Source organism: Syzygium oleosum, unplaced genomic scaffold, assembly GCF_021117445.2.
Source record: "Syzygium oleosum isolate NSW1041296 unplaced genomic scaffold, Sole_v2.1 Sole_v2.09, whole genome shotgun sequence".
Lineage (NCBI taxonomy): Eukaryota > Viridiplantae > Streptophyta > Magnoliopsida > Myrtales > Myrtaceae > Syzygium > Syzygium oleosum.
Window position 1 is genome coordinate 4162241 of NW_026607493.1, and position 27283 is coordinate 4189523.

At 40.7% G+C, this 27283-nt stretch overlaps 2 protein-coding genes and 1 long non-coding RNA gene across 7 annotated transcripts; all 3 read right to left on the reverse strand.

Annotated features, from left to right (window-relative positions):
* Positions 1-6796: 6796 nt before the first annotated feature.
* Positions 6797-8000, reverse strand: LOC130138873 (uncharacterized). 2 transcript variants are annotated; one of them, XR_008817145.1, is made up of 2 exons: positions 7324-8000; positions 6797-7210 (listed from the first exon to the last, which is right to left on the reverse strand). It is a non-coding gene; the product is annotated as an uncharacterized LOC130138873 (long non-coding RNA). The 2 variants fall into 2 exon arrangements; XR_008817146.1 differs by having other exon boundaries at positions 7291-8000.
* Positions 8001-10968: 2968 nt separating this feature from the next.
* LOC115663611 (uncharacterized) lies at positions 10969-26632 on the reverse strand. 3 transcript variants are annotated; one of them, XM_056314301.1, is made up of 15 exons: positions 26375-26632; positions 25979-26051; positions 25826-25847; positions 25653-25731; positions 25493-25525; positions 25062-25210; positions 24749-24905; positions 14092-14332; positions 13704-13945; positions 12827-13090; positions 12517-12627; positions 12041-12265; positions 11740-11943; positions 11471-11647; positions 10969-11388 (listed from the first exon to the last, which is right to left on the reverse strand). In XM_056314301.1, exons 1-15 carry the CDS (start codon positions 26621-26623, stop codon positions 11179-11181), a joined length of 2436 nt encoding a protein of 811 aa, XP_056170276.1. In that variant the 5' UTR covers positions 26624-26632; the 3' UTR covers positions 10969-11178. The 3 variants fall into 3 exon arrangements, with proteins under 3 accessions (XP_056170276.1, XP_056170275.1, XP_056170277.1); XM_056314300.1 differs by lacking the exons at positions 10969-11388; positions 11471-11647; positions 11740-11943; ... (3 more) ...; positions 13704-13945; positions 14092-14332 and adding exons at positions 21022-21441; positions 21524-21700; positions 21793-21996; ... (3 more) ...; positions 23746-23987; positions 24134-24374; XM_056314302.1 differs by lacking the exons at positions 10969-11388; positions 11471-11647; positions 11740-11943; ... (3 more) ...; positions 13704-13945; positions 14092-14332 and adding exons at positions 21022-21441; positions 21524-21700; positions 21793-21996; ... (3 more) ...; positions 23746-23987; positions 24134-24374 and having other exon boundaries at positions 25826-25837; positions 26375-26399.
* LOC130138872 (cysteine-tryptophan domain-containing zinc finger protein 7-like) lies at positions 14556-18313 on the reverse strand. 2 transcript variants are annotated; one of them, XM_056314304.1, is made up of 6 exons: positions 17940-18313; positions 17148-17220; positions 16926-17056; positions 16447-16830; positions 15007-16354; positions 14556-14811 (listed from the first exon to the last, which is right to left on the reverse strand). In XM_056314304.1, exons 5-6 carry the CDS (start codon positions 16212-16214, stop codon positions 14571-14573), a joined length of 1449 nt encoding a protein of 482 aa, XP_056170279.1. In that variant the 5' UTR covers positions 16215-16354; positions 16447-16830; positions 16926-17056; positions 17148-17220; positions 17940-18313; the 3' UTR covers positions 14556-14570. The 2 variants fall into 2 exon arrangements, with proteins under 2 accessions (XP_056170279.1, XP_056170280.1); XM_056314305.1 differs by lacking the exon at positions 14556-14811 and having other exon boundaries at positions 15256-16354; positions 17940-18312.
* Positions 26633-27283: the final 651 nt, after the last annotated feature.

Here is a 27283-nt window from a genome sequence, read left to right on the forward strand (position 1 = left end):
GAGACAGACAGACAGAAAGAAGAGAGAGAGAGAGAGAAAGGATCTCTCTGGTTTTGGTGTACAGAGCAGCCGCGTTATTTTTTTCCCTTTCGTTTTTAACTTATATTTTCCTTTCTCGTTTCTGTTCTCTCTCTCTCCCTCTCTCTCCCTCTCTCCATCCGTGCCCGCAGCGAATTCATTACATTAACGCATGATCTCTCTCTCTCTCTCTGTCTCTCTCTGGAAAGTCGCGTGGAATTGGCAACCGACCGATCCGGACCGATCCGGACCGACCGGACGGGGGCTTTTAGAGCCGGGTGGAGGTGGGGGCGGGGGAAGGGGATGTTATATCCATGTGTTTCCAACGAACGACTTGTCTGAACATACTTGGGCTACGCTTCCTCCTCGACTCGCGCTACCCCAGCGCGTGCGTCGACCCCCGCAAGCCGCCGTCGCTTCCTTCCGCCCTCTCTCTCTCTCTCTCTCTCTCTCTCTCTCGTTTCCAACGCGTTTCGAATTCGGAAAGCGACTGTACCGGAAACGGCAAGTCGCTGCACGTTCTTTTCGTGCTTGAAAGGAGCAGAGCGTCCCCGTCCTGAACACGTGTGGGATACAGCAGTTGGGGGGCCGTCCAACCGGACCGGATCTATTCGGGAATCAGATTGGACCGCTCTGAAAACCGGCCCCAATTTCGACTGAAGAACCGTTTGGGAACCGGACCAAATTTAGGAACGGTTTCATAATTTTTCCCTTTTTCTGTCTTTTTGGAGCTCACTTGGACACTTTGCAACTCTCTCTCTCTCGACTCGCCCTCCTCACTCGCTCGCTCGCGGGCTCGTCCTCACTCCTTCCCGACTCGCTCGCTCGCCCTCGTTCATCTTTTACTTTGAGCCGTTTTGTATCTCGTATTATTTTGTTGTATAACCAACAAAAAAAATATCGGTTCTTGAATAGACAGTGAAACCTAACCAGAAAAATAGGTAGGTTCCAAAATTGGTTATAGGACAAACAAGGCAGGTTTCGGGTTTTAAAAATTTAGAAACAGTTTTAACAAGGTAAATTCAAGATTCCAACCTATCCATTCTAAAACTAATCGCTCCTGACAATAATGTCATGAGATGGTGTAATCGCTCATTTAATGTAAATTATTAAGCTTTCATCAAACGAGCTGATTTTCGCGCATATGTTTCGGGCGCGCAATTACTTTTTTAAGTTGGTCATGTGTGTTTTTTATTGGGAAATCTACTTATTACGATAACGAAAACTCTCATGTATATGTAAGGGGAGAAAGAATGAGCAGAGACCAAAAAGGAAGTTACCAAAGAAGAGTTAGACTACTAAAGGGAGATTAACCATTTGCACAATCATTACAGTATCTCCAATTTAAATGCCACGGCTTGCGATGTAGGTTTAGGGGTAAGATTGGCCTTTTTGTGAAAGTGAGATGAAAGTTAATCATGACTTAGGTACATAGATCAACGGATACAATTTTGAGTTTTGTAAATTCACTTAGTGGGTATATACAAATCTTGAGATTTGAATTTTAAAGTTGCCAACGCGTGTTTGGCTATTATGTCTATTACACGTTATGCTTTTTGCTTGTAATAGCCGTTATGATATTGTCAAATCATTAATTATTGTTGTTCCGTCCACTAATAACATCAATTTATAATCGCCATCATATCGATATACCACGATTTATAGCGTGAAATAATTTAATTACATATTATACTAATATATCTGTAATCTATTACACTTTTGTATGTAATTATTTATTCACGACATCATAATTAATAGATTTCTTAGATATCATCATCGAATCATTTGGTTTTTTTTTTTTGTTTTTTTAAATGATTGAGGGCACTTTAGATCAATCCATATTTCTTCTCCACACTGTCCAATCGCACAATACCATATAATTATTTCTTTTGTTTGACCAAACTAGCATAATGGCTAGGACGGTTCTATCCCCTCACAATTGCAATGGTCAATCACGGCTTTATAACTAAAAGGGTTAATACCATGAAAAATCCTAAACTGGTATATTTGTGACAAATTTACCTCCAAACTAATTTTTTAATCACAAAAAATTCCAAACCGGTACATTTGTTACAAATATACCCTCCGTTAAATTGGATTAATATTACGAAAAATCACAAATTGATAAATCCGCGACAAATATGTAAAACCCTAAACTGGTACATCCATCAATTGCCACGTGTCATTTAACTCAGCAATTTAATGATAAAATTTAACGAAAACAACGGAGCATATATATGTCACAAGTGCAGCGGTTTTGGGTTTTTTGTGGTCACAATAATTAATTTGAAATAAATTTGTTATAAGTGCACTAATTTAAGATTTTTTGTGGTGTTAACCTCAACTAAAATTGCAGTTAGAAAGTCAAGTAAAACTCTATGTTGGATGATGGAATCTCATTTATTAGCTAGATATTGCAATATTTGGGTCTCCAATGGCAATAATTGCAATATTTGACATGCTGCTTTTTCTCTTTTTGGACATGTTGCTTTCTTAAAAAAAGTATTTTTTGCATTGATCACGCGCCTGATATAAATTATTTCTCATTTCGGCTTAATTCCCCTAAAACTCCCTAAATTCAAGTCCAATTCTAAATCTACTCCGAACTTAACCTTTTCTTTTGTCCGAAAAAATAACCAACTTTCGCTCTGGTTTCAAATTTGTCCCCGCGTCTAAAAAACCAACGTCGGTCTCTTCAAAATTATCAAATATCGTGAGGTTGTCGTTGTTCCATATGAAGGTGAGGGCGTTGGTGAATATGCGGATTTTGATAATTAATCTCCAAGGGGTCATGATGTTGAACATGTCAAGGGAACTAGCCTCAATTTCTGGATGCGGGAGCGCAGATTTAGGACTATAGTAAAAGGTCATAACCTTATTTTAAATAAAATAAAAAGGATCGAGGTGGAATTGTGATTTGATTTAAAGTGGGGAAATTTTTTTAGGAGATTATTCCCTTTTTCATTTTACATTTGCGCTCAAGTGATGAAACCGATGGCCTTAAGATTAGCTTTGCTGTGCCACGTGTCGCCGTCACGAGGCGCCGTCTGCACTCGAAAGCTTGGGAGCCACGAACCGTCAGCGCGTGTCGCTAGTCGCCTGAGCAGGCGCGTCGGTTTGACGTGTTCTCCAAAGTCTGCGAAGAACTCCACATGCCTTTGAAGTCCACATATGGTTTTATCTTCTTTTGTTTTCATCTTTTTTTGTTTTTATCTTGACTATTTTTGAATTTGCAAATCAAACACGATCCTTATGTTATAAGTTTATAACCATTTGATTTTGGAGGAAAAATAAATTTGTTAAGTATAGAAATGATTCGATTGAGAAAAAAAAATCCCTTTATTTTCTAGCTATGATTTTGGGCCTAATTCTTAAAAAAAAAAAACACAAACTTTACTTTGAGTAACAATTCTGGCCCGAACTTCTCTTTTATCTGATAAAAAATCATCAGCTTTCACTTAAATCTCAACTATGACCCGATCAATTTAAAAATTTCACATCACGGAGGTCAGATTTGGGATTCGAGTAAAAATTTGTACTTTTTATTTAGATAAAAAAAAGTTCGGCCCATAATTATCATTCAGGGTAAAGTTGATGCTTTAAGAATATGTTAGTGGATATAGAGATATGTTAGCCTAATGACTGTTTGGTGGCTTTACGATAGCATAAACTAAGAATTAAAAAAAAAAATCAAACATGCAATAAAAAAAGACATGGGTCGTATTCATAGCCGTGGAACATGCGGTAAAGGGGTAAAAGATGGTGCGAGCATTAGGAATTTTTACATTCGTCGTGCTAGCCGGATGTCTTTCTAGTGAAGACCGCATCAGTAAAAAGTGAAAATCTCGATCCTTTAGAAGAAATTCGTGAAAATCCACGATTTTTAGATTCGGCGCTTATGTTATGTCGAAAATAAGAATAAAAATTTTAGAGAAGATCAATAGAAGGATTAACGACCGTATTAGCTCATAAAGTTTTCGCATTCGCTGGAATTCAAATCCGATCCCCTTTGTCTACAGGCGGCGTTCCACGGTCGCACAATACCGAACGCACCTCTTCTTCGCCTTTATCCGTCGTGCATGTACATGCAACTTAAATTTATCATCCATAATAATTGACATTGGAATTTTCATTGATTAGTCTTTCTTTGTCCGTTTTGTTGACTTTTCTATGTATTCGCCAATGCTGTTTTCTTTTCATGTGTAAAGTAGGGGTGTCAATTTGAAAAAAAAAAGAAGAGAATAAAAAAAGTAAGAATATCAATGATTCGGTTCGGGTTTTCATGATATAGGGACCGAACCGAAAACCTTATTGTAAATCCAAATTGAAAAGGGCACTTTTTCTTAAAAACCCATCATTACTTCAATGTAAATTATATGAAGCAGGCTGATTAATGCGATATTAGAATCTCTAAGACATGAAGTTGATGACCATGTTTCAGTCCTTTGTTTAAGAGGCACTATAAAAATGCCACAAAATTAGAATTTCTCCAATGCAACTTCTCATTAAATTTCGACTTTTTTTTTTCTCTATTTTCTTCGGAATTTTCGCTCTCTCAATTTTTCGTCCATTTCCTAGATTAAAGTAGAGTAAAATTGATTTAGGTTCTTCTAGAATTGAATAATTTTGAGATTTTTTTTCTCATTTTTGAAATAGGGTGGGAAGGGATTGTTAGCATTATATTATCTTAATTTATTTTTCTTGATTATTGATTGTTAGCATAAGTAATCCTTTGGATATTTGCAGTAGAGCTATACCCCCGTCACAGACTTTCGAAAGGCCGGACATCGATTAGTGCAATTGCGACTCTAAGGTCCGAATTGGCAAACCCGTCACCGCAACATGCATCATCGTATCATAAGTCTCTCCTTGTAAGATATGTTGACGATTATTTAGGCACTTGTTATTATTACTCATCAAACTATGGAAACTAAATACAAAAACGAATATTCTAATTTTTTTAAACAAAAATATTTCGCTTTCGAGACACTTAATTAATTCTGTTTTTGTTTCCAAAAAAAAATAATTCTTTTTAAGACCATCCAAGTACTTTTTTTTTTCCGTGAAAAGTTCTATTTTCCACGAATCAAACCAAACAATAAATCTATCTCAAACAAATTCAATAAATATAAATTCATCGCCTCGTAACCATCGATAAAACAAATGATACATTCGACGAAACAAAGATCTGCGAACTCGGCGATTATCGAGAAAAGGGAAAAGTTAAAATAAAATAGAAACTATACTTACTTTGTAATTTACCCCGATACTCTTATTAATATTTGTTTCGACGCGCCTTATGTGAAAAAAAAGAAAAGAAATTCAAGAGCATATTGTTATTACACTAGAAAATATTCGCGTGCAAGCTTTTTACCTCTCGAAAGTAGGCTGTGGATCGTGACTCCAGTACAATCACAGAACATCCCAATGATTAATCCGATGGACGGACGATCCTTTCGTAATATGGGTCGACGACAATATGATGTCATTAATTAGCAAATTAATTTTCACAGTAATGACAAAAAATAATACAGTAAATTGACGGTGATTGACTTGACTCCTCTTGCTCCTTCAGAAATTGAAAGATCCAATTCACCGTAAAGAAAAAAAAAGCAGGCCATTTCGACGTCATCGCGTTCCTTTCAGGCCCGTCTGGCAGTCACCGAACTGAAAATGAACGTGTTCTTGCTTCGCTTGTGTTTCAAGCAAGTTTATAACATCATCAACATGTGTGCATATATGTACTAAACTATACATGGAATTTTTGTAAAAGAAAAATTCGGCGAAAGGTCTGTAAAATTGATTAAGATGGTCATAACGGGGAGTGTAAATATCCCGGGTGATGTATCGCGTGAGAATGGCACACGGACGTCGATAAAAACGAGAATTTATAGATTCAAAGTAAAGGAATCGCGAGATATATATCACATGAGCGATATGATTGGTCAGTTATGCCATATCGACTGTTTGTCGCTTCATGGGCTCCTGCTTAGAGGTAATTGACGCAAGAATAATGCAGATTCTGATAGGCTTATGGTCTAAAATCAAGAAAGCTCCTGACAAGGAAATAAGAAGCGAATATTCTTGGGAGTTATGCCACTCGGCCATATTCTAATTTCTGTATTCCTTGGAACCGTCCATTGACTGCCTTGGAAACCTGTTTTAGCTCCCCAGCTTTCAGGGACTTGGAAACGCTTCCTTGGAATTACAGCAGCGATGCTGTAAAAACCATAGCAGGAGAAGAAAGTAATGGAAAGAGAAGCGGGGCGGAAAAGGATTACGGGATCCCGGAGTTGTCGAAACCATAAAGATAAGAATCAGTTCTCTACCGGGCAATGTCGCGCCAAGCAACTTTTAATTGATTTTATGGCGCTTTGCACCTCGTAAAACAGTCGCATTTTCTACCGTGCAACGTCGCACCGTTAGAAAAAATCTCGAATTTATGAAATGTTTGGAACCTCACCAACATAAAACAACTTGCGGACTTTACCAGCCGGTCAACTGATAAAACTCTAGAGAGTAGAAAGAACAGTTGAAAAGGTCACCAAACCCGGGAGAAAAAAAGAGCTGTTAGTCAAAAAAGCTCAAGAACTGATCAAGAAGCTCCGGAGTAGCTGAACAAACAACTGACCCTACTGTAACAAGCAACATCGGGGTCTGCAAAGGAGACTCCTCTGTTGAATTCGGCTGCACAAGACAATCGAAAAGACGAAACAATCTCGCGGCCAAGAAGAAGACATTGAGAGTTGGAGCAAGTGAAACAATACGTAAAACCTCAGATCACAAGCTCGGCCTTTCAAAATGGCCTTTGCCATTACTGTGATACCACTTCCAGGGTACATGAACAGAGTCATCTCAATAGACCACCAGCTAACGTGACTCGAGTATGTTAGGTTTTTACTATGAATGCTAGCAACCCACATAGCCCCATGAACCTTCCACACCTCGTGTTTCTGCACTCCGCTCCATGAGGATGCGCAATTCGGAGGGATGATCTAGGGTGGCGTCTTCGCTTGAACAGAGCTTGCGCTGGTGATCGAGGTGCTGCAAGTGATGTCGTCTTCAGCAGCTTTTGGGACCGTCAAGTCAGAAGTAAGAGGAGCGCTTTTTTGAGCATCAGGATGATGAAGCATTTGGATATCGCTTTTGTAGTTTCCTCCTTGCTTACACTACATCAGTTCATGCCATATGCCTAAACAAGTAGATCGAGCAAATGAGTTGGAAGTCGACTCAAATTGGACAGATCATGGGAGCGACGTACACCTTCATTACCTCATTTATCGCGAATTAAGCAAATGTCATTACCTCGAATCAACATGTCAAGCACCTTCTTCTTCCATAACTACTGGTTTAAATCACAAGAGGAAAGATGCCACGTCCAGCATGCTACAGACCCACTTCTCAGGCAGGTTATCGGGATTTCTACCAGATGGTAGAAGCCTAAATCTGCTCCCTGGCGCAGACGCCATGTTGGTTCTCCTGCTACTCAAGAACCTAAAGCTCTCTCTCCACAGCACCAAGAACCACCCTCCGGAATTTCTCAGCTTCCATCAATATCGAACCTGATCAAGAAACGGCCCAAGAAAAAAAGGAAATCCAATTTGCTTCAATCACAAGAAACCTCCAACTGAAGTTCCACACTAATCGACCAACCGACCCGTTCGAAAAGATGCTCTTCAGCTCCACTGGGCAGCTCGCCATGGCGTGATCCACACAATTCTCCATGTAGGTAAGAACAGAATGAGCGCTGAGAGAGATTTGATGGTGACTGACTTGACTCCTGTAACTCCTGAAAAACGGACTTTGCTTTTGCTTTTGCTTTCGGGCTCGTCTAGCTGCTCACCAAACTGCAAAACAGACTTTGCTTTTGCTTACATTTCAAGCAAGCATTCGATATGTGTTTTATATATGTTAAGCTATACCAGAATCGTTAGATCTGAAAAGTCCCGCAACATTTAACGATCGAAAAACAATCCATCACATATATATACACACCACAATTACCATTTCTCTCGTATTTGCTCCCATCGCGTGCCATGATTGGTTACGATATAGTCAATCCTGAGGTAAAACCTACTTTTATAAGAAGAAAAATTGCCCGAAAGTTCATGTAAGGGATGGATACATTTATAAGAAGTGATATCATGGTATAAGATGCATTATATTATAGGGCGCGACAGCGATATGCGCATATCAATAAAGACTAGATTTCAAGATTAAAAAAAAACAGGTGATTGAGACATACCTCACGTGAACGACGTGATTAAACCAATCACATCGCATCGACCATACAAACAAATGCATCAAAACACTATATACTGTTCCGTGGCTCCCGCTTAGAATTAAACATGGGAAAAATTAGTAGATATTGATCCAAGAAAAAGGAAGGTTTTGATTAGTTGATACTTAGCAGACTGCTTTGGTCAAAATTCAAGAAAGCTCATTACAGGGAATTATGAAGCGAATATTCTTAGGAGTTGTGCCACTCGGTTATATTCCATTGTTTTTGTAATTCCATGGTTCAAAGCTTAATGGATGAATTGAATAACTATTAAAAAATGTTGTCATGAAACTCTCCACCCCCGGGCCAGAACTTCTTGTTTTCGAAGGCGAATCTATCAAAGATCAGGCTCTACCCGACTTTTTCTGGTTCACCTCAACATTTCCCACTTGTCCGGTTGAATACTTTCCATTTTGGATTATTCTCAAAGGAGAAATATGGCCATCCTTACCCCCTCACGTCAATCCCATGATTGAAAAGGGGAAATTTTCCAAAAAGTCCTAAACTTATTGTATTGTCAGCTATTAAATCATAATCTTGTCAATTGTACCAATTTAGTTCTTCCGATTAATTTTGGTAAAAAATTGCTGATGTGGAGATTAATTTTCCTACGTGACATGATTGACGCTAACGTGGACAATTTTTACAAATTTTAAAAGATGTTTCGAATTTTTTTATTAATTTTCTTTTTTTTTAACTGCCACTAGCCTTGTCATAAAGCCCTTGGCCAAGTGCTCATGGCTGTGGGCAAGGGTCACAACCCTCGTCGCCCACAACGAGGGTGCGCGAGGGTAGTGACGCCATTGCCGTGGCCCACGACACCCTTGTTGTGGCCCACAAGGGCTTGGGCTTGGGCGAGGTCTCCACAGCCCTTGGTGCAACCGCCACTCCAATGGAAAAAAAAGAAGAAAAAAATTAATAAAAAATTCAGAAATTTTTTAAAAATTTTACAAAAACTATTTACGTCGACGACTCCGGCTATCCTATATAGGACGGTCGGACATTTACATGAGCAATTTCCAATCAAAATAGGCCTGAATGACAAAATTACAAATCATCAAAAAGTTGACTAAATTTGTATAACTAAAAGGTTTAAAACTTAATTGACCATTGTACAATAAATATAGGACTCTTTGGATAATTATTTCACCCATCGCCCTGTAAAACCTCTTTAGCTCTTCAGCTTTCAGGGGACTCGGTAGTCGTGATAATATGATAAGATGTCTAACTTAAAAACTTAAATCTATAAAAAAGACCCCATATGTATTAATGTATGTAAATCCTGTAAAGAAACGATCAAGAATACTTTAGAGAAAAATTAATGGGAAGGGGAAGCTCAGTGGAGAAGATAAATATTCTACACGCCAATCACGGGCTGTGTCCCCATTTCTGTCCAATCACCTTTACGGGATCTTCGAGACGTCGAAACCGTAAAGGCAAGAATCAGTCCTCGACCGTGAAATGTCGTGCCATGCAACTTGTTCGATTTTCAAGCGCTTTGCGCTTCGCAAAACAATCACATTCTCTACCGTACATTGTTGTACCATTAGAAAAAAAATCTACGGACTATTTTGAACCTCGCCAACATAAAACAACTTGCGACTTTTTACCAGTCGGTCAAATGACAAACTCCAGAAGGAAAAGTTGTAAAGGTCACCAAACCCGGGAGATCATAAAGCCTCTGTTCAAAAACTCAAAAGAAACTGATCAAGAAGGTCCGTATTAGCTGACCAAACAATTGGAACTGTAAACAAGCAACCAGGCCCGGCAAAGAAACTAGGGGTGTAAACGGTTCAGTTCGGTTCGGTTTTCTTGAAAAACCGAACCGAACCGAACCGTTAAGGGTGCCTCCTTGAACCGAACCAAATAGGAACCGAACCGAATTGGAACCGAACCGATAAACCGATTTGGTTCGGTTTGGTTCGGTTTGGTTTCGGTTTGGTTTTCGGTTTCTTCTTCTTTTATCTTTTTTCACACTTCTTCCCTTCCCCCTCCTCGTCTTCTTCTTCCGCTCTCTCTCTTCCCTTCTCTGCGAGACTGCTTCTTACTTCCGGCGACTGAACCCGCTCTAACAACAAAAAAGCGAGGACCGGGACTCGGACGACCCGTTTGGTTAATGGCGGCCACCTGGCCCAACTTCAAGAAGCCAGAGAGAAAAATGTGTTTCGTCACTTTTTGGGAGATGATAATGATGTGAGGGAAGAGAGAGAATAAAGCAGGAAAGAGAGAGAGAGAGAGAGAGAGAGGAGAGCAGTGAGAGTGCGAAGACAGAGGAAGAGAGAGAATAAAGTAAAAAAGTGAGAGAGAGAAAAGTCAGTGAGAGGTGAGCAGTAATGAACAGTGAGATTGAGGAGAGAGAGCGCGCGCGAAGGGAAGAAAACCACATTAAAAAAACCGAAATCCGAACCGATTTGAACCGAACCGAACCAAACCATCATGTTAACCAAATTCATTTATTTATTATCCGAACCGAAACCGAACTGAACCGAAAATGCATGAATTTTCGGTTCGGTTCGGTTCGGTTCGTATCTCGGTTCGGTTTTTCGGTTCGGTTCTGACACCCCTAAAAGAAACTACTCATTCGAATTTGTCTATATAGAATTGGAAAAGGGGAAACAATCTTTCGGCCAAGAAGAGGACAATGAGAATTGGGGCACGCAAACAATTCATATCACAAAGCTAAGCCTTCAAAATGGCCTTTTTATTACTGTGACTACCACTACCAGGGTAGACGAACAAGTCTCATCTCTGTACACCACCAGCTAAAATTATTTACCGATCAGAGCTAAACATGGCTCGAGTATGTTATTTACTATAAGTACTCGCAAAGCGCGTAGCTGCATAACCTTTCGCACCTCGTGTTTCTGCACTCCGCTCCATTAGGATGCAGTTCGGACGGATGATTTAGGCGACAGCTTTGCTTGCAGAGAGCTTGCGCTGGTGATCGCGGGGCTGCAAGTGAAGTTCTGGCACACAAGCGCCACCACTCTGTCTTCAGCAGCATTGTTTTTGGCCATCAGCGCGATGTTACTGTTATTCTCTTCCCAGAACTGTACCTCCTCTGAGTTGGTGGGATCGATGTGAATCACCTGTCATCAATTGCATTTAGGAGCTATAAACACAAGATGACACTAAAAGAAAAGCCCTTTCCATTCTGATACAGTTACATACTGTTTTGTTCGGTTCATGTTCAGCATGAGCAGTGACAAGCATCTTCTCAAACTCTTGAGAATCTTTCCGACCAACCACAACAATTTGCTTCCGAGAAGGGACCGAGAATATATCAGCCGCACAACACATCAACGGCACGGCCATAGGCAATTCCTTTAATCTCGACTCGAAAACGGCCTACATCACCGTAGTGGCAGCATTGAAGCAACTTATTTTCTCTCAAGTGAGAAAGAAAAGCAAAGAGAGATTCTGACGAAGTGAATATTTACCAAAAGATGCTCCGCATTCTGCCTGTACCCGGCAGCCCTACTTCCTGAGACTAAAGATGCCAATCTGACGAGATTTATTGCTGACACTGAATTTCCTGATGGCTCGGCCCCATCGTGATCTTCCTTAACGCGGAGGAGGACGGAAGGATCTTCCCCTGGGGTGTTGAAATAGGCCCCTCCCTCTTTGTCAAGGAAGAGTTCATCCTGAAAAATCGCAACACAAGAAAGAATTCAAAACAGATAAATAACGCAATAAATTTAATTGCAGTTTGCAAAATAAACTCTGGCTGATGGCTCTTGCCTGTTTGTCCTGTAACTGAATTGCCCATTTTAGCCACTGCACAGAACTGCCAAACTCATACAAATCAAGGAGCCCTGCTATTAGAAAAGCATAATCGTCCAAAAATCCTGGAGCTTTGGATGGGCCTTTGCGGAAGCTATGTTGAAGTCTCCGTGTCTGCTCATCATAAAGTTGCCTCTTTATAAAAGAGGCTGCCTTCTCCGCTGCCTCCAAGTACTCGTTGGGCTGCAAATGGAAAATAATAAAGTGTGTTCATGACTACATGCTATAAGCTTTACCCATAAGCATGTTAGGTAGTCAACGAAAACACCATTAACAGTACCCATAATTATCAATAGATGAAGAAAATAGCAGTACATACAGAACAATATCTTACCCACTAGTCACAAGCAGAATGCATGCGATTAAGAACAATCACTAGGATAAATGCATAGCAGACAAAAGCATTAAGTAATTCAAAAGGCTGCATAGCTTACGTCAGAACCGACAACAGGAAAATGGAACTTGGTTCCTTCAGCTTCAGTTCTGAGAATTCTAGACGCTCTTGCAAAAGATGATATCACAAGCCCATTCCATGAAACAATGACCTGGCAAGCACCTCCAATTAAATTATACAAGACAGTAAAAGACACGGTGCATGTTTTGCTTCGGTTTGAAGAAAAGCAGAGGATGGTTCCGGGATAAATTTTCGTCACAGAGAAGAATTACATTAGTCTTTTTCTTCATTACATGGAGAGTTTTCGCAATTGAGCTCTTACAAGAATCAAACTACTGTCCTGAAATTACCTTATCATCCAAATGTGGTCGAGGACGCCTTACTCTTACATCAAAAAGCTTTTGTCTACATTCTCCCAAAATGTCAAGATATTTGCTTATAGGCATGCCATGCTTTGACGCCTGGGCTGAAGGATCACTTCTCTCGATAAGCACATTTTTCCCCTTAAATTCATTGTGTGGAGCACTTGCTATAGAGAGGTCGCAGTTGCCAGAGGGTTTTATGTAATAGTGGTCCTTGAAAAGTTCCGAGTGCTCTCCAAGTACATCGTCAACCTTCAGAGAAGAAAACCAACATTTTCAATTTAGACAAGCAAACTAGTTATTGAGCAATAGCTCAATTCTTCATTCCAGAGATTAGTCAGAGAAGCCAAATGAAGAAGCTACAAACAGAAAGGAAAGGAAAATGTTTAATCGCATTCTTTCCTCCTTATCAGGGTAATAACTTAACAAGCGGTACGCATAATAGCATCATAGCCAGTCAAGTTTATGGACGTATTTGTAGGTCAGGGAGAGTTACTTGAAGCAAGTGTGAAGATTCTATCTCTGTAAATTATACGTTTTGTTGGTCCCAAACAGTCATTGGAACAGTCAACAGAGCAAAACAGAAAAGTTGAAGCCAAACAAGGATAGCCCATATCTATAAGCTAATCAAAAGAATTTTCAGAGTAGGGATGATACGAATAAAAGAGAAGCCTAGCAAGTAGTCCATTTCATATCACATGTATATCCCGTAAATGACAAGAGAAGAGGCGCACAACCAAAAAGGACACTGAAAACAAATTCAAAACATATTGATAATTCGACTATCCAGATTACAGAGTAAATACAAAACGTGCATGTCTAAATAAATCGCTTGGAAATGAGGTCAGATGCCCTGTGAACTCACCTCTTTGCTAGTCCATACATAAAAAGCACCTTCCTTTTTCCTGGGGGCTCCTTCATATTCTGCGCTATCTGCATCCTCTGCTGAAAATATTTCACCTTCAGACCCAGTCATCTCTCTTCTCAAATAGTCCAGAATATCACGGGAAACACACGAATAAAACACATCTTTCGTGATTGTAAAGGAATCCAGATATACATTGGTAAGCTGTCCATGATCATACAACATCTTCTCAAAATGTGGAACTGCAAAGAGAACAGAACTTCAGTTATTTCTATCAGATTCACATCTCACAGAAAACCCTAACACGAAATATCCGTCCCCACGGAGGGAAAAAAAAACCCAAAAAAAGGAGGAAAAAGACAAATTCTTCCCCTTGGAAGGCACTCACCGTGCCAGCATTCATCCACACTGTATCTGTGAAAACCACCTCCAATGTGATCATGGATGCCTCCTCTCGCCATGCACTTCAAGCTAAAGAAAACCATACCCGAAGCCTTATCTGCCTGACTTGATTTTCCTGCCTCCTCCAGCTTTTTGGCATGATGAAGCATTAACTGCACTTCTACAGGTCTCGGAAACTTCGGGGCTGATCCAAATCCACCATATTTTGGATCGTAACTTGCCGAAAGCTATAACAAAGAAGTATATCCCATTAACAACGGAACTCACAACATACAAGTAACAAATTTTTTTATTTGAAGCCAAGCCTCTAACTGTTTGGTTAGTGAAAGGAAGGTCAAGGTGACAAGTAAATTGAACAACTATGCATCATTGTAGCAAAGTATTTGAAGGGCACTTCTTCGTGAAGCCACTGCTCAACCATGATGCAGCAAATATGTACATTTACCAGAATAATCACCAGATCATCTACATATTTATTGGATTAATTAAAACCTTTAGCTCAAAGAAACAATTGGCTACAAGATGAGCTTGAGGACTACGACTTCCCAAATTCTTATTCGAATCCTGGTAGGAAGCAAAGTTCATGCCCATCACGTCAGAAGTAAGAGGTGCGCTTTTTTGAGCATCAGGAACGGGAACATGGAACATTTCATATATTGCTCTTGTAGTTTCCTCCTCGCTTACACTACATCGGTTCATGCCAGACCTAAACAAGTAGAACGAGCAAGTTAGTTGTGGAAGTAGATCAAGATTGTATAGATAGTGGAAGCAATGTACACCTTAACTACCTCATTTGTTACAAATTAAGCAAAAGTCATTAGCTCACATATCAAGCACCTTCTTTCTCTATAACTACTGGTTTAAATCACAAGAAGAAAGATTCCACTTGAAAGGGACTTACAGCCAATCAAGCATGCTACAGACCCACTTCTCAGGCAGGTCATGGGGATTTTTTCCGAATGGTAGAAGCCGCCATTTTCGGCACTCATCGCAACCCACCCAGTTTTCTTCTATTAGGACAGGAGCTGCAGTAGAAGGAGCCGCATCAACAGTAAGGTTATTTCCGGAGCCAGACCCTAAATGTGAAGCTGTATTATAATCTGCTTCTGATGTGGACGCCATGTCAGTTCTCTTGCTACTTAATCTCTCCTTTTTCACGTCATATTCTGATATGCCTTTCTCAACCGCACTAGAGTCCTTCCGCCTTTCTTCAGGGACCATTTTCATCAGCTGATTTTGACTTTCTTCTTCTCCATCTATATCCCCAAAGAATTCTTTGTATCTCTCCCTTCCTTTTCCGGGTTTTTTGGCCAATTTAGCGTCCTCACGACCACTTCTAGACTTAGAATTGCCTGTACTATGGCTCTTGTTATTCTTGGTCACAGAAGTTGAACCACTCAAGCTCTCTTTGGATGCATCAGCAACTGCTGCACCTTCATTTTTAACTTTCACTTTTTCTTTCCCGTTAGAAGGTGGATTATCCTTTCCAGAAGGCAAAGTCAACCCATCTTTGTCCATATAAGAACCTTTTTTAGCAGTAATTTCGCAAAGACTATCCGTCTGAACCACTCGTTCAGCTGAACCATTCTTTCCCCTCAGAATACATAAGTCAGGTTTTGATTCCCGAAAATTTTCTTCTGCACTAATGCCTTCTTTCCTGGAGTGAACGGCAATATCATCAATGGCAGTTCCTCTTTTATCTCTAGCAAGTTTCCCAGCACCACGGGCCTTGGGCTTGTCAAGCGAACCCAGTTCTTGACTAAACGGTGGTTCTGTAGTTTCTTCTGCAGCTTGATCGGAAAGGATATTGTCCAATGCTACAGTGCTGGCTTCATGGGCACCATAAGATTCCCCCCATGTGCTTTTCACCATGTCACCCGGAGTGCCTATGTTAGATAAGATTGGAAGCTTCAAAGTCTTCGAAACTAGCTCCTCACATACCAGCATGTCAATGTCCAATTCCTTCTTCGGTGCAGTATCAGCACTGCTCCGAGAGTCCTTACCGCCTTTTGCCTCCTTCAAATCCTCAGTATTTCTTAATGACTCCAATTTCTTTTTGCCGATCACCTTTTTCCGATCCTTCAGACAATTAATTCCATTTGCCCGCATGCCAGAGCTTGCTGGATCAGCACTCAAAGCAGCCCCAGTCCTATGATCAGATAGATGCTTCTCTTTAATGGTTAAAAAACAAGATCGTCCGCAAGTGGCGACAGCAGCAAATTTCCATGCACCGGATACGAAGTCATCATCTGATCCACAGAATCAATAAAGATATTACAACTAACCTCAAAACGGCAATTGAAAAACTGATACATTCAAAAAATGGTCAAAAATTATTCACCCTTAAAATACTGGTGGGAGACTCAAATGACGTGTCATGGGGTCCATGACTCATTCCCTCACTTTCAGAGGGGCTGTCCTCCAATGATGAGGTCGGTGAGACATCAAGGCCAAGACCACTGTAAATCGCAGCCCTTTTCTGTGTCGACAAGTTATCCGCACCCTCTTTGATTCTAACCTTCAGCGTTTTCTGATCAGACAAATTGGCAGACTTACTGTCAGTATACTCTACAGCCTGGAGAGGTGGCATGCACCCATCTTGCTTAACTGAATTTTCCACATTCGTTTTCTTCCTTGAAGGGTGTGATATGGTAACAGCAGAAACAGATCGATCTCTATTCGTATGGGTGGTGGGCAAGGAAACTGAAGAATCATGGTGCAAATCCTGAGTAAAAGCAGAATTCTTTAAGTGCTAAATCCAGTAATAAAAGTAAAACCAAATTGAAATACAGGTATCCCTCTAAGGAAAACACTCTCTACCTCCACATTCGATGCACACGTCGACCGTGGTGTACCATAATTCTGACCTCTTGGTGGAGATTTTGAATGGGACCAAACAGGAGACCGCCGGTCAGCTGGTAAAAACGAACCGTAACCACCAAATTTTGCCCCTGTGGAATACATATTCCCAAAAACTTAAGGTTATACACATCCGTCATTCTTGGATCACAAATAAGCATCATCTTTAACTGTTTCAGTTACCCAAGTTCTCAGCTGATACCCCTCCTTCAAAATCTTTACGGAAGTGTCCAAGCACATGCTGAAGTTTCTCCCCCTTCAAAATTAAAACAGTAACATCAACCACTTCCCTATAATTACACGACAAAGGGGACAGGGATGTATAGGAATCCAATCCTGAAGACACTTTAGACAAATGACCAAAAGAATGAAGGAGACAAAGAGTATCGGTTTATACAGAGATATAGCCGCTACTGTACCAAAAAGTTACGTGACGAAGAAAAAGATTACTTCCTAATCCTATCCACCATTCTTCCTCTCTTCATACTAAGAATTTTTCTAAGATCGGAAACGTAGACAAAAGTAAAAGCCCCTTTCCAGCTAAATACCTTTCCCTGCATACATAAAACTGCTGGGAATGAAAAACGGAACGCCGACAACAGCTAGACAATATACCGTGCCAACATTTCTTTCTCCTTTTCAAATTAGATGATTGCATCAACCTGTTCTTCTTTACCTCCAGATTCTCGAGACTTAGCCTCGCATAGAACGCTTAGAACAGGTTTTGTGAACAAGAAACTCAGTCCAATAGCATCCAAACCCCGTAGCAAAAACAAATCTCTGTGCCGTACAGAGACATTTAAACATATCCACCTATATAGTGTCTACAGCCCACGAATGGGAGGTAAAGTGGACCAAATATGGCAAGTCAAATCCTTAAAATCCAGCACTTGTTAAGCGCAAGAAACACACGAGAACGAACGAACTAGTTCGGAGAACGTAACCAAAACAAACACAAATAAAAGAAGACCTTACAATGTAAGATAGAGAAACATCAGGGTCCGTGCCGTCATCAAAACCACGATCGTTGTCATGGTAAGAATAAGCCTCGCCCTCCTCGAGCTCTGTATCCTCCATCTTTCTGTCTCCTCCAAAAGATCCTAGAGCTAAACTTTTTCTTGCATCTCTGTTTCTCGCGGTAATAATCAGGGGGCCCAAAAAAAAAAAAGGCAAAAAAGAAAAAAAAAACTAAACAAAAAAGAAAATCAAAGAAGCTGCTCAAGAACCGAAAGCTCTCTCTCCTGAACAACAAGAACACTTCGACCCATTATCCAGCTCGGAGAAACAAGCGAAACCCAGCTGGGGATTTCTCGGCCTCGATCAATTACCCGAACCCGATCGAGAACGCCAACCCGCCCACCCCCTCCCTCCCCTCCCCCCAAAACAGAGAGAGAGAGAGAGAAGAAAGGAAAAAACTCCAATTGCTTCAATCAGAAGAACCCCCACAACCGAAACTCCGCACTAATTGACCAATTGACCGCTCGAGAAGATGCTCCCCAGCTCCACTGTGCAGATCGCTATGGCGTGATCTACAATCCTCAACGCGGGTAAGAATCGAATTAGCTCACAGAGAGAGAGAGAGAAAATAAGATGCTCTTCAGCTCCACTGGGCATCTCGCCATGGCGTGATCCACACAATTCTCCGTGTGGGTAAGAATAGAATGAGCGCTGAGAGAGACTTGATAGTGATTGACTTGACTCCTGTAACTCCTGAAAAACGGACTTTGCTTTTGCTTTTGCTTTCCGGCTCGTCTAGCTCCTCACCAAACTGCAAAACAGACTTTGCTTTTGCTTACATTTCAAGCAACCATTCGATATGTGTTTTATATACGGTAAGCTATACCAGAATCGTTAGATCTGAAAAGCCCCGCAACATTTAACGATCGAAAAACAATCCATAACATATATATATACACACACCACAATTACCGTTTCTCTCGTATTTGCTCCCATCGCGTGCTATGATTGGTTACGATGTAGTCAATCCAGAGGTAAAACCTAAAAAATTGCCCGCAAGTTCATGTAAGGGATGGATACATTTATAAGAAGTCATATCATGGTATAAGATGCATTATATTATAGGGCGCGACAGCGACATGCGCACATCAATAAAGACTAGATTTTAAGATTAAAAAAAAACAGGTGATTGAGACGTGCCTCACGTGAACGACGTGATTAACCAATGACACCACATCGACCATACAAACAAATGCATCAAAACACTATATACTGTTCCGTGGCTCCTGCTTAGAATTAAACATGGGAAAAATTAGTAGATATTGACCCAAGATAAAGGAAGGTTTTGATTAGTTGATACTTAGCAGACTGCTTTGGTCAAAATTCAAGAAAGCTCATTACAGGGAATTATGAAGCGAATATTCTTAGGAGTTGTGCCACTCGGTTATATTCCATTGTTTTTGTAATTCCAGGGTTCAAAGCTTAATGGATGAATTGAATAACTATTAAAAAATGTTGTCATGAAACTCTCCACCCCCAGGCCAGAACTTCTTGTTTCCGAAGGCGAATCTATCAAAGATCAGGCTCTATCCAACTTTTTCTGGTTCACCTCAACATTTCCTACTTGTCCGATTGAATACTTTCCATTTTGGATTATTCTCAAAGGAGAAATATGGCCATCCTTACCCCCTCACGTCAATCCCATGATTGCAAAGGGGAAATTTTCCAAAAACGTCCTAAACTTATTATATTGTCAGCTATTAAATCATAATCTTGTCAATTGTACCAATTTAGTTCTTCCGATTAATTTTGGTCAAAAATTGCTGATGTGGAGATTAATTTTCCTACGTGACATGATTGACGCTAACGTGGACAATTTTTACAAATTTTAAAAGATGTTTCGAATTTTTTTATTAATTTTCTTTTTTTTTTAACTGCCACTAGCCTTGTCATAAAGCCCTTGGCCAAGTGCTCATGGCTGTGGGCAAGGGTCACAACCCTCGTCGCCCACAACGAGGGTGCGCGAGGGTAGTGACGCCATTGCCGTGGCCCACGACACCCTTGTTGTGACTCACAAGGGCTTGGGCTTGGGCGAGGTCTCCACAGCCCTTGGTGCAACCGCCAGTCCAATGGAAAAACAAAGAAGAAAAAAATTAATAAAAAATTCAGAAAATTTTAAAAATTTTGCAAAAACTATTTACGTTGACGACTCCAACTATCCTATATAAAACAGTCGGACGTTTACATGAGCAATTTCCAATCAAAATAAGCCTGAATGACTAAATTACAAATCATCAAAAAGTTGACTAAATTTGTATAACTAAAAGGTTTAAAACTTAATTGATCATTGTACAATAAATCTAGGACTCTTTGGATAATTATTTCACCCATCGCCCTGTAAAACCTCTTTAGCTCTTCAGCTTTCAAGGGACTCGGTAGTCGTGATAATATGATAAGATGTCTAACTTAAAAACTTAAATCTATAAAAAAGACCCCATATGTATTAATGTATGTAATGTAAAGAAACGATCTAGAATACTTTAGAGAAAAATTAATGGGAAGGGGAAGCTCAGTGGAAAAGAAAAATATTCTACACGCCAATCACGGGCTGTGTCCCCATTTCTGTCCAATCACCTTTACGGGATCTTCGAGACGTCGAAACCGTAAAGGTAAGAATCAGCCCTCTGTCGTGAAGTGTCGTGCCATGCAACTTGTTCGATTTTCAAGCGCTTTGCGCTTCGCAAAACAATCACATTCTCTACCGTACATTGTTGTACCATTAGAAAAAAAATCGACCTTTTGAACCTCGCCAACATAAAACAACTTGCGACTTTTTACCAGTCGGTCAAATGACAAACTCCAGAAGGAAAAGTTGTAAAGGTCACCAAACCCAGGAGATCATAAAGCCTCTGTTCAAAAACTCAAAAGAAACTGATCAAGAAGGTCCGTATTAGCTGACCAAACAATTGGAACTGTAAACAAGCAACCAGGCCCGGCAAAGAAACTACTCATTCGAATTTGTCTATATAGAATTGGAAAAGGGGAAACAATCTTTCGGCCAAGAAGAGGACAATGAGAATTGGGGCACGCAAACAATTCATATCACAAAGCTAAGCCTTCAAAATGGCCTTTTTATTACTGTGACTACCACTACCAGGGTATACGAACAAGTCTCATCTCTGTACACCACCAGCTAAAATTATTTACCGATCAGAGCTAAACATGGCTCGAGTATGTTATTTACTATAAGTACTCGCAAAGCGCGTAGCTGCATAACCTTTCGCATCTCGTGTTTCTGCACTCCGCTCCATTAGGATGCAGTTCGGACGGATGATTTAGGCGACAGCTTTGCTTGCAGAGAGCTTGCGCTGGTGATCGCGGGGCTGCAAGTGAAGTTCTGGCACACAAGCGCCACCACTCTGTCTTCAGCAGCATTGTTTTTGGCCATCAGCGCGATGTTACTGTTATTCTCTTCCCAGAACTGTACCTCCTCTGAGTTGGTGGGATCGATGTGAATCACCTGTCATCAATTGCATTTAGGAGCTATAAACACAAGATGACACTAAAAGAAAAGCCCTTTCCATTCTGATACAGTTACATACTGTTTTGTTCGGTTCATATTCAGCATGAGCAGCGACAAGCATCTTCTCAAACTCTTGAGAATCTTTCCGACCAACCACAACAATTTGCTTCCGAGAAGGGACCGAGAATATATCAGCCGCACAACACATCAACGGCACAGCCATAGGCACTTCCTTTAATCTCGACTCGAAAACGGCCTACATCACCGTAGCGGCAGCATTGAAGCAACTTATTTTCTCTCAAGTGAGAAAGAAAAGCAAAGAGAGATTCTGACGAAGTGAATATTTACCAAAAGATGCTCCGCATTCTGCCTGTACCCGGCAGCCCTACTTCCTGAGACTAAAGATGCCAATCTGACGAGATTTATTGCTGACACTGAATTTCCTGATGGCTCGGCCCCATCGTGATCTTCCTTAACGCGGAGGAGGACGGAAGGATCTTCCCCTGGGGTGTTGAAATAGGCCCCTCCCTCTTTGTCAAGGAAGAGTTCATCCTGAAAAATCGCAACACAAGAAAGAATTCAAAACAGATAAATAACGCAATAAATTTAATTGCAGTTTGCAAAATAAACTCTGGCTGATGGCTCTTGCCTGTTTGTCCTGTAACTGAATTGCCCATTTTAGCCACTGCACAGAACTGCCAAACTCATACAAATCAAGGAGCCCTGCGATTAGAAAAGCATAATCGTCCAAAAATCCTGGAGCTTTGGATGGGCCTTTGCGGAAGCTATGTTGAAGTCTCTGTGTCTGCTCATCATAAAGTTGCCTCTTTATAAAAGAGGCTGCCTTCTCCGCTGCCTCCAAGTACTCGTTGGGCTGCAAATGAAAAATAATAAAGTGTGTTCATGACTACATGCTATAAGCTTTACCCATAAGCATGTTAGGTAGTCAACGAAAACACCATTAACAGTACCCATAATTATCAATAGATGAAGAAAATAGCAGTACATACAGAACAATATCTTACCCACTAGTCACAAGCAGAATGCATGCGATTAAGAACAATCACTAGGATAAATGCATAGCAGTCAAAAGCATTAAGTAATTCAAAAGGCAGCATAGCTTACCTCAGAGCCGACAACAGGAAAATGGAACTTGGTTCCTTCCGCTTCAGTTCTGAGAATTCTAGACGCTCTCGCAAAAGATGATATCACAAGCCCATTCCATGAAACAATGACCTGGCAAGCACCTCCAATTAAATTATACAAGACAGTAAAAGACACGGTGCATGTTTTGCTTCGGTTTGAAGAAAAGCAGAGGATGGTTCCGGGATAAATTTTCGTCACAGAGAAGAATTACATTAGTCTTTTTCTTCATTACATGGAGAGTTTTCGCAATTGAGCTCTTACAAGAATCAAACTACTGTCCTGAAATTACCTTATCATCCAAATGTGGTCGAGGACGCCTTACTCTAACATCAAAAAGCTTTTGTCTACATTCTCCCAAAATGTCAAGATATTTGCTTATAGGCATGCCATGCTTTGATGCCTGGGCTGAAGGATCACTTCTCTCGATAAGCACATTTTTCCCCTCAAATTCATTGTGTGGATCACTCGCTCTAGAGAGGTCGCAGTTGCCAGAGGGTTTTATGTAATAGTGGTCCTTGAAAAGTTCCGAGTGCTCTCCAAGTACATCGTCAACCTTCAGAGAAGCAAACCAACATTTTCAACAAGCAAACTAGTTATTGAGCAATAGCTCAATTCTTCATTCCAGAGATTAGTCAGAGAAGCCAAATGAAGAAGCTACAAACAGAAAGGAAAGGAAAATGTTTAATCGCATTCTTTCCTCCTTATCAGGGTAATAACTTAACAAGCGGTATGCATAATAGCATCATAGCCAGTCAAGTTTATGGACGTATTTGTAGGTCAGGGAGAGTTACTTGAAGCAAGTGTGAAGATTCTATCTCTGTAAATTATACGTTTTGTTGGTCCCAAACAGTCATTGGAACAGTCAACAGAGCAAAACAGAAAAGTTGAAGCCAAACAAGGATAGCCCATATCTATAATCAAAAGAATTTTCAGAGTAGGGATGATACAAATAAAAGAGAAGCCTAGCAAGTAGTCCATTTCATATCACATGTATATCCCGTAAATGACAAGAGAAGAGGAGCACGACCAAAAAGGACACTGAAAACAAATTCAAAACATATTGATAATTCGACTATCCAGATTACAGAGTAAATACAAAACGTACATGTCTAAATAAATCACTTGGAAATGAGGTCAGATGCCCTGTGAACTCACCTCTTTGCTAGTCCATACATAAAAGGCACCTTCCTTTTTCCTGGGGGCTCCTTCATATTCTGCGCTATCTGCATCCTCTGCTGAAAATATTTCACCTTCAGACCCGGTCATCTCTCTTCTCAAATAGTCCAGAATATCACGGGAAACACACGAATAAAACACATCTTTCGTGATTGTAAAGGAATCCAGATATACATTGGTAAGCTGTCCCTGATCATACAACATCTTCTCAAAATGTGGAACTGCAAAGAGAACAGAACTTCAGTTATTTCTATCAGATTCACATCTCACAGAAAACCCTAACACGAAATATCCGTCCCCACGGAGGGAAAAAAAAACCCAAAAAAAGGAGGAAAAAGACAAATTCTTCCCCTTGGAAGGCACTCACCGTGCCAGCATTCATCCACACTGTATCTGTGAAAACCACCTCCAATGTGATCATGGATGCCTCCTCTCGCCATGCACTTCAAGCTAAAGAAAACCATACCCGAAGCCTTATCTGCCTGACTTGATTTTCCTGCCTCCTCCAGCTTTTTGGCATAATGAAGCATTAACTGCACTTCTACAGGTCTCGGAAACTTCGGGGCTGATCCAAATCCACCATATTTTGGATCATAACTTGCCGAAAGCTATAACAACGAAGTATATCCCATTAACAACGGAACTAACAACATACAAGTAACAAATTTTTTTATTTGAAGCCAAGGCTCTAACTGTTTGGTTAGTGAAAGGAAGGTCAAGGTGACAAGTAAATTGAACAACTATGCATCATTGTAGCAAAGTATTTGAAGGGCACTTCTTCGTGAAGCCACTGCTCAACCATGATGCAGCAAATATGTACATTTACGAGAATAATCACCAGATCATCTACATATTTATTGGATTAATTAAAACCTTTAGCTCAAAGAAACAATTGGCTACAAGATGAGCTTTGTTTAGCTTGGAAATAGGAATTACAGCAAATATTATAACAATTTAAAAAGGTCAAACACAAAATCATCACCTGGTCTGCACATTTTTGCGCTGCAGTTTGGGGAAGTCCATCTGACAATTTATTCGATTCTGCACTCACTGATAATGCTTCTGAGAGCTGTTCAATGGCAAATGTTCCACCTTTAACAAGCATATCCCTCCTATTGTCCCATGCATCTTTCACCTTCCTATAACAATATGATTGCAGACAAAGATCAGATCATCAATTAAGCATACAACTACATAGCATTTGCATGGACAATCAACACTCCTCCTAGAATTGAAATGTTCAGGAAATACAAACCGCTAGCATTGCAAATACACGAATGGGTACATTTTCTCACCTGAGAACAGTCTTAAAGCCCGGTCTTCCTAATTTATCATCGGGAGGGAAGTAAGTCCCACCCATTAGAGGTTTCAGGTCAGGTGAAAGAAAGACACTCAGAGGCCAACCTCCGCCACCATACAATGCCTGCACGTATGTCATGTATACCTGGAAAATGGGGAAAAAACAAATCATTAGGGGTTCAAGCAATAATCTACATAAATTAATGGTACATTAGCTTCACCTAATTTCTATATGCGGCTCCATATTACCAAAGTATATCTGATATATTCTAATCATTGCCAATATACCGCCCAGACATCTTCCATTTTCATTTAAGTTGAAGACATAATCAAACACAACACTGACAAAAACATCGCTAGTAAATGAATGATGACAATTATAAAACCCAAATTATCAGGAACATCCCCTGATTAAGAAATAACATACCTTGTCAACATCTGGTCGTTCCTCTCGATCCACCTGTAGCACAAATGTTTTAAATTATTCAGAGCCAAATAACTAAAATAGCTACGAAACTAGCAAACAACACCGAGTAGCAACCAATGCGGTAAAGAAAAGAAGGCTATATCCACCGGTATGTCCTTACCTTGACACTGACAAACCAATCATTAAGTAACTTTGCCACTCCCTCATCTTCAAAGGATTCCACCTCCATGACATGACACCTACTCATGAGGAAAAGTTCACTGTACCATTAAAAACCATCCACCCAAGATCTTGCATAAAGCACAAGTGCGTTTAGATTAGAATAAGTCTCACCAGTGGCACGTGCTGTAGCCGACTTCGAATGAAAGAACAAAACGATGCCAACGAGAGATGCCCAAAAAATAGTATGTAAGCTCGCAATGCACGACGTTATCAAAGAATCAGACCCGCAAACCACAAAGAGAGCAAAAATGAATTTCATATTACTTGATAGGAAGATGGGCACATCCCTCTTTCTTGCTTCGGCGAAAGCCTCTTCACCCCACGGATACCAGTTGACCTTCAATCGCCAAAAATCGAAACTTTAATCAATCTCGACTATCTCACGAGACGCGACGAGAACGCAGAAATTCCTCCCCACCATATTCCCCTCGTTCAAGTCACTCCAAGATTACGGGGGATTCAACAGTGTCTATTCAAGAAATCAATTCAAACACTCGAGAAATCCAGACGCGCAAGCTAAGCAAGCGACGACCCGAGTTCTACGGAACGAAACCTCGAGATCAAACCGTCGAAAGTAGAAACATTTTTGCTCCTAAACAGTTCACACCCGGAGAACAAACTCATGCGGGAAAGAAGCAGAGAGAACCGTTTCGCACGCACGGGATTGTGGGCGTGCTGGAGGAGATAAGGGCTATGCTCGGAGGCGAGACGGTTGGCGCGCCCCCGGGGCAGCGACGTCGAGGCGTCCGCGTGCCGGGCCATGGCGAACCCACTGCGAGCGCGAAAGGGTCGAGGGGAAACCGCGGGGAGAGGCCGAGGGAGGGAAGGGAAGGGGAAGCGGGTCGCTCGGGAGGTACCTGCGGGGAGGGAACGCAGGGAGGAAGAGAGCAGAAGCAGCCTGGGAAGCATAGAAGGAAGTGGGGAGTGACTCGGGACCGATAAGATGGAGAGAGTCGTCGTTCGGTTTAGGGGGAGAGGGGAATAGAGAGGCTGCCATGTGTGCCGGAGTGTCGGACGATATGGCGAATCGCCATGGTGGAAGGGAAAGGGAAAGGGTGGATCGCTGGCGCACCCCCCACGGCTGTTGGAGCTTTCGCCTGCGTGTGGGACGATAGAGCTCGAACCTTATAAAACCATAATATGGTATTAAGGCTGCGCATGACAACTTGTCAAATCGTGTTTGATTTTATTCTTTCGTTTCCAGAATCAGTTTGGAAACAGAAATGCGTTTGTTTAATTTTTTGATTCTGGGCACAATTTTGTCAAAAATTGTTCCCATAATCAGTTTTCAAGAAAAAAAAAAAAAGTAGCTTTTTGATTCTGGGAACAATTTTGAGAATCAATTTTTTTTTCTTCTTCCTTTTCTTGGTTTTTAATGTAGCTTCTAATGTCCGGCCCGAGGACCGCCCTCGCCGGATCTGAAGAGAATAAAATTATTTTAATAAAAAATATTATTAAAATAAAAAATATTTTACCGGCCATGGCCAAAAAAAAGAAAAATATATATTTTAAATAAAAATATTTTAATAAAAAATATTATTAATAAAAAAAAATATTTTACCTGCCATG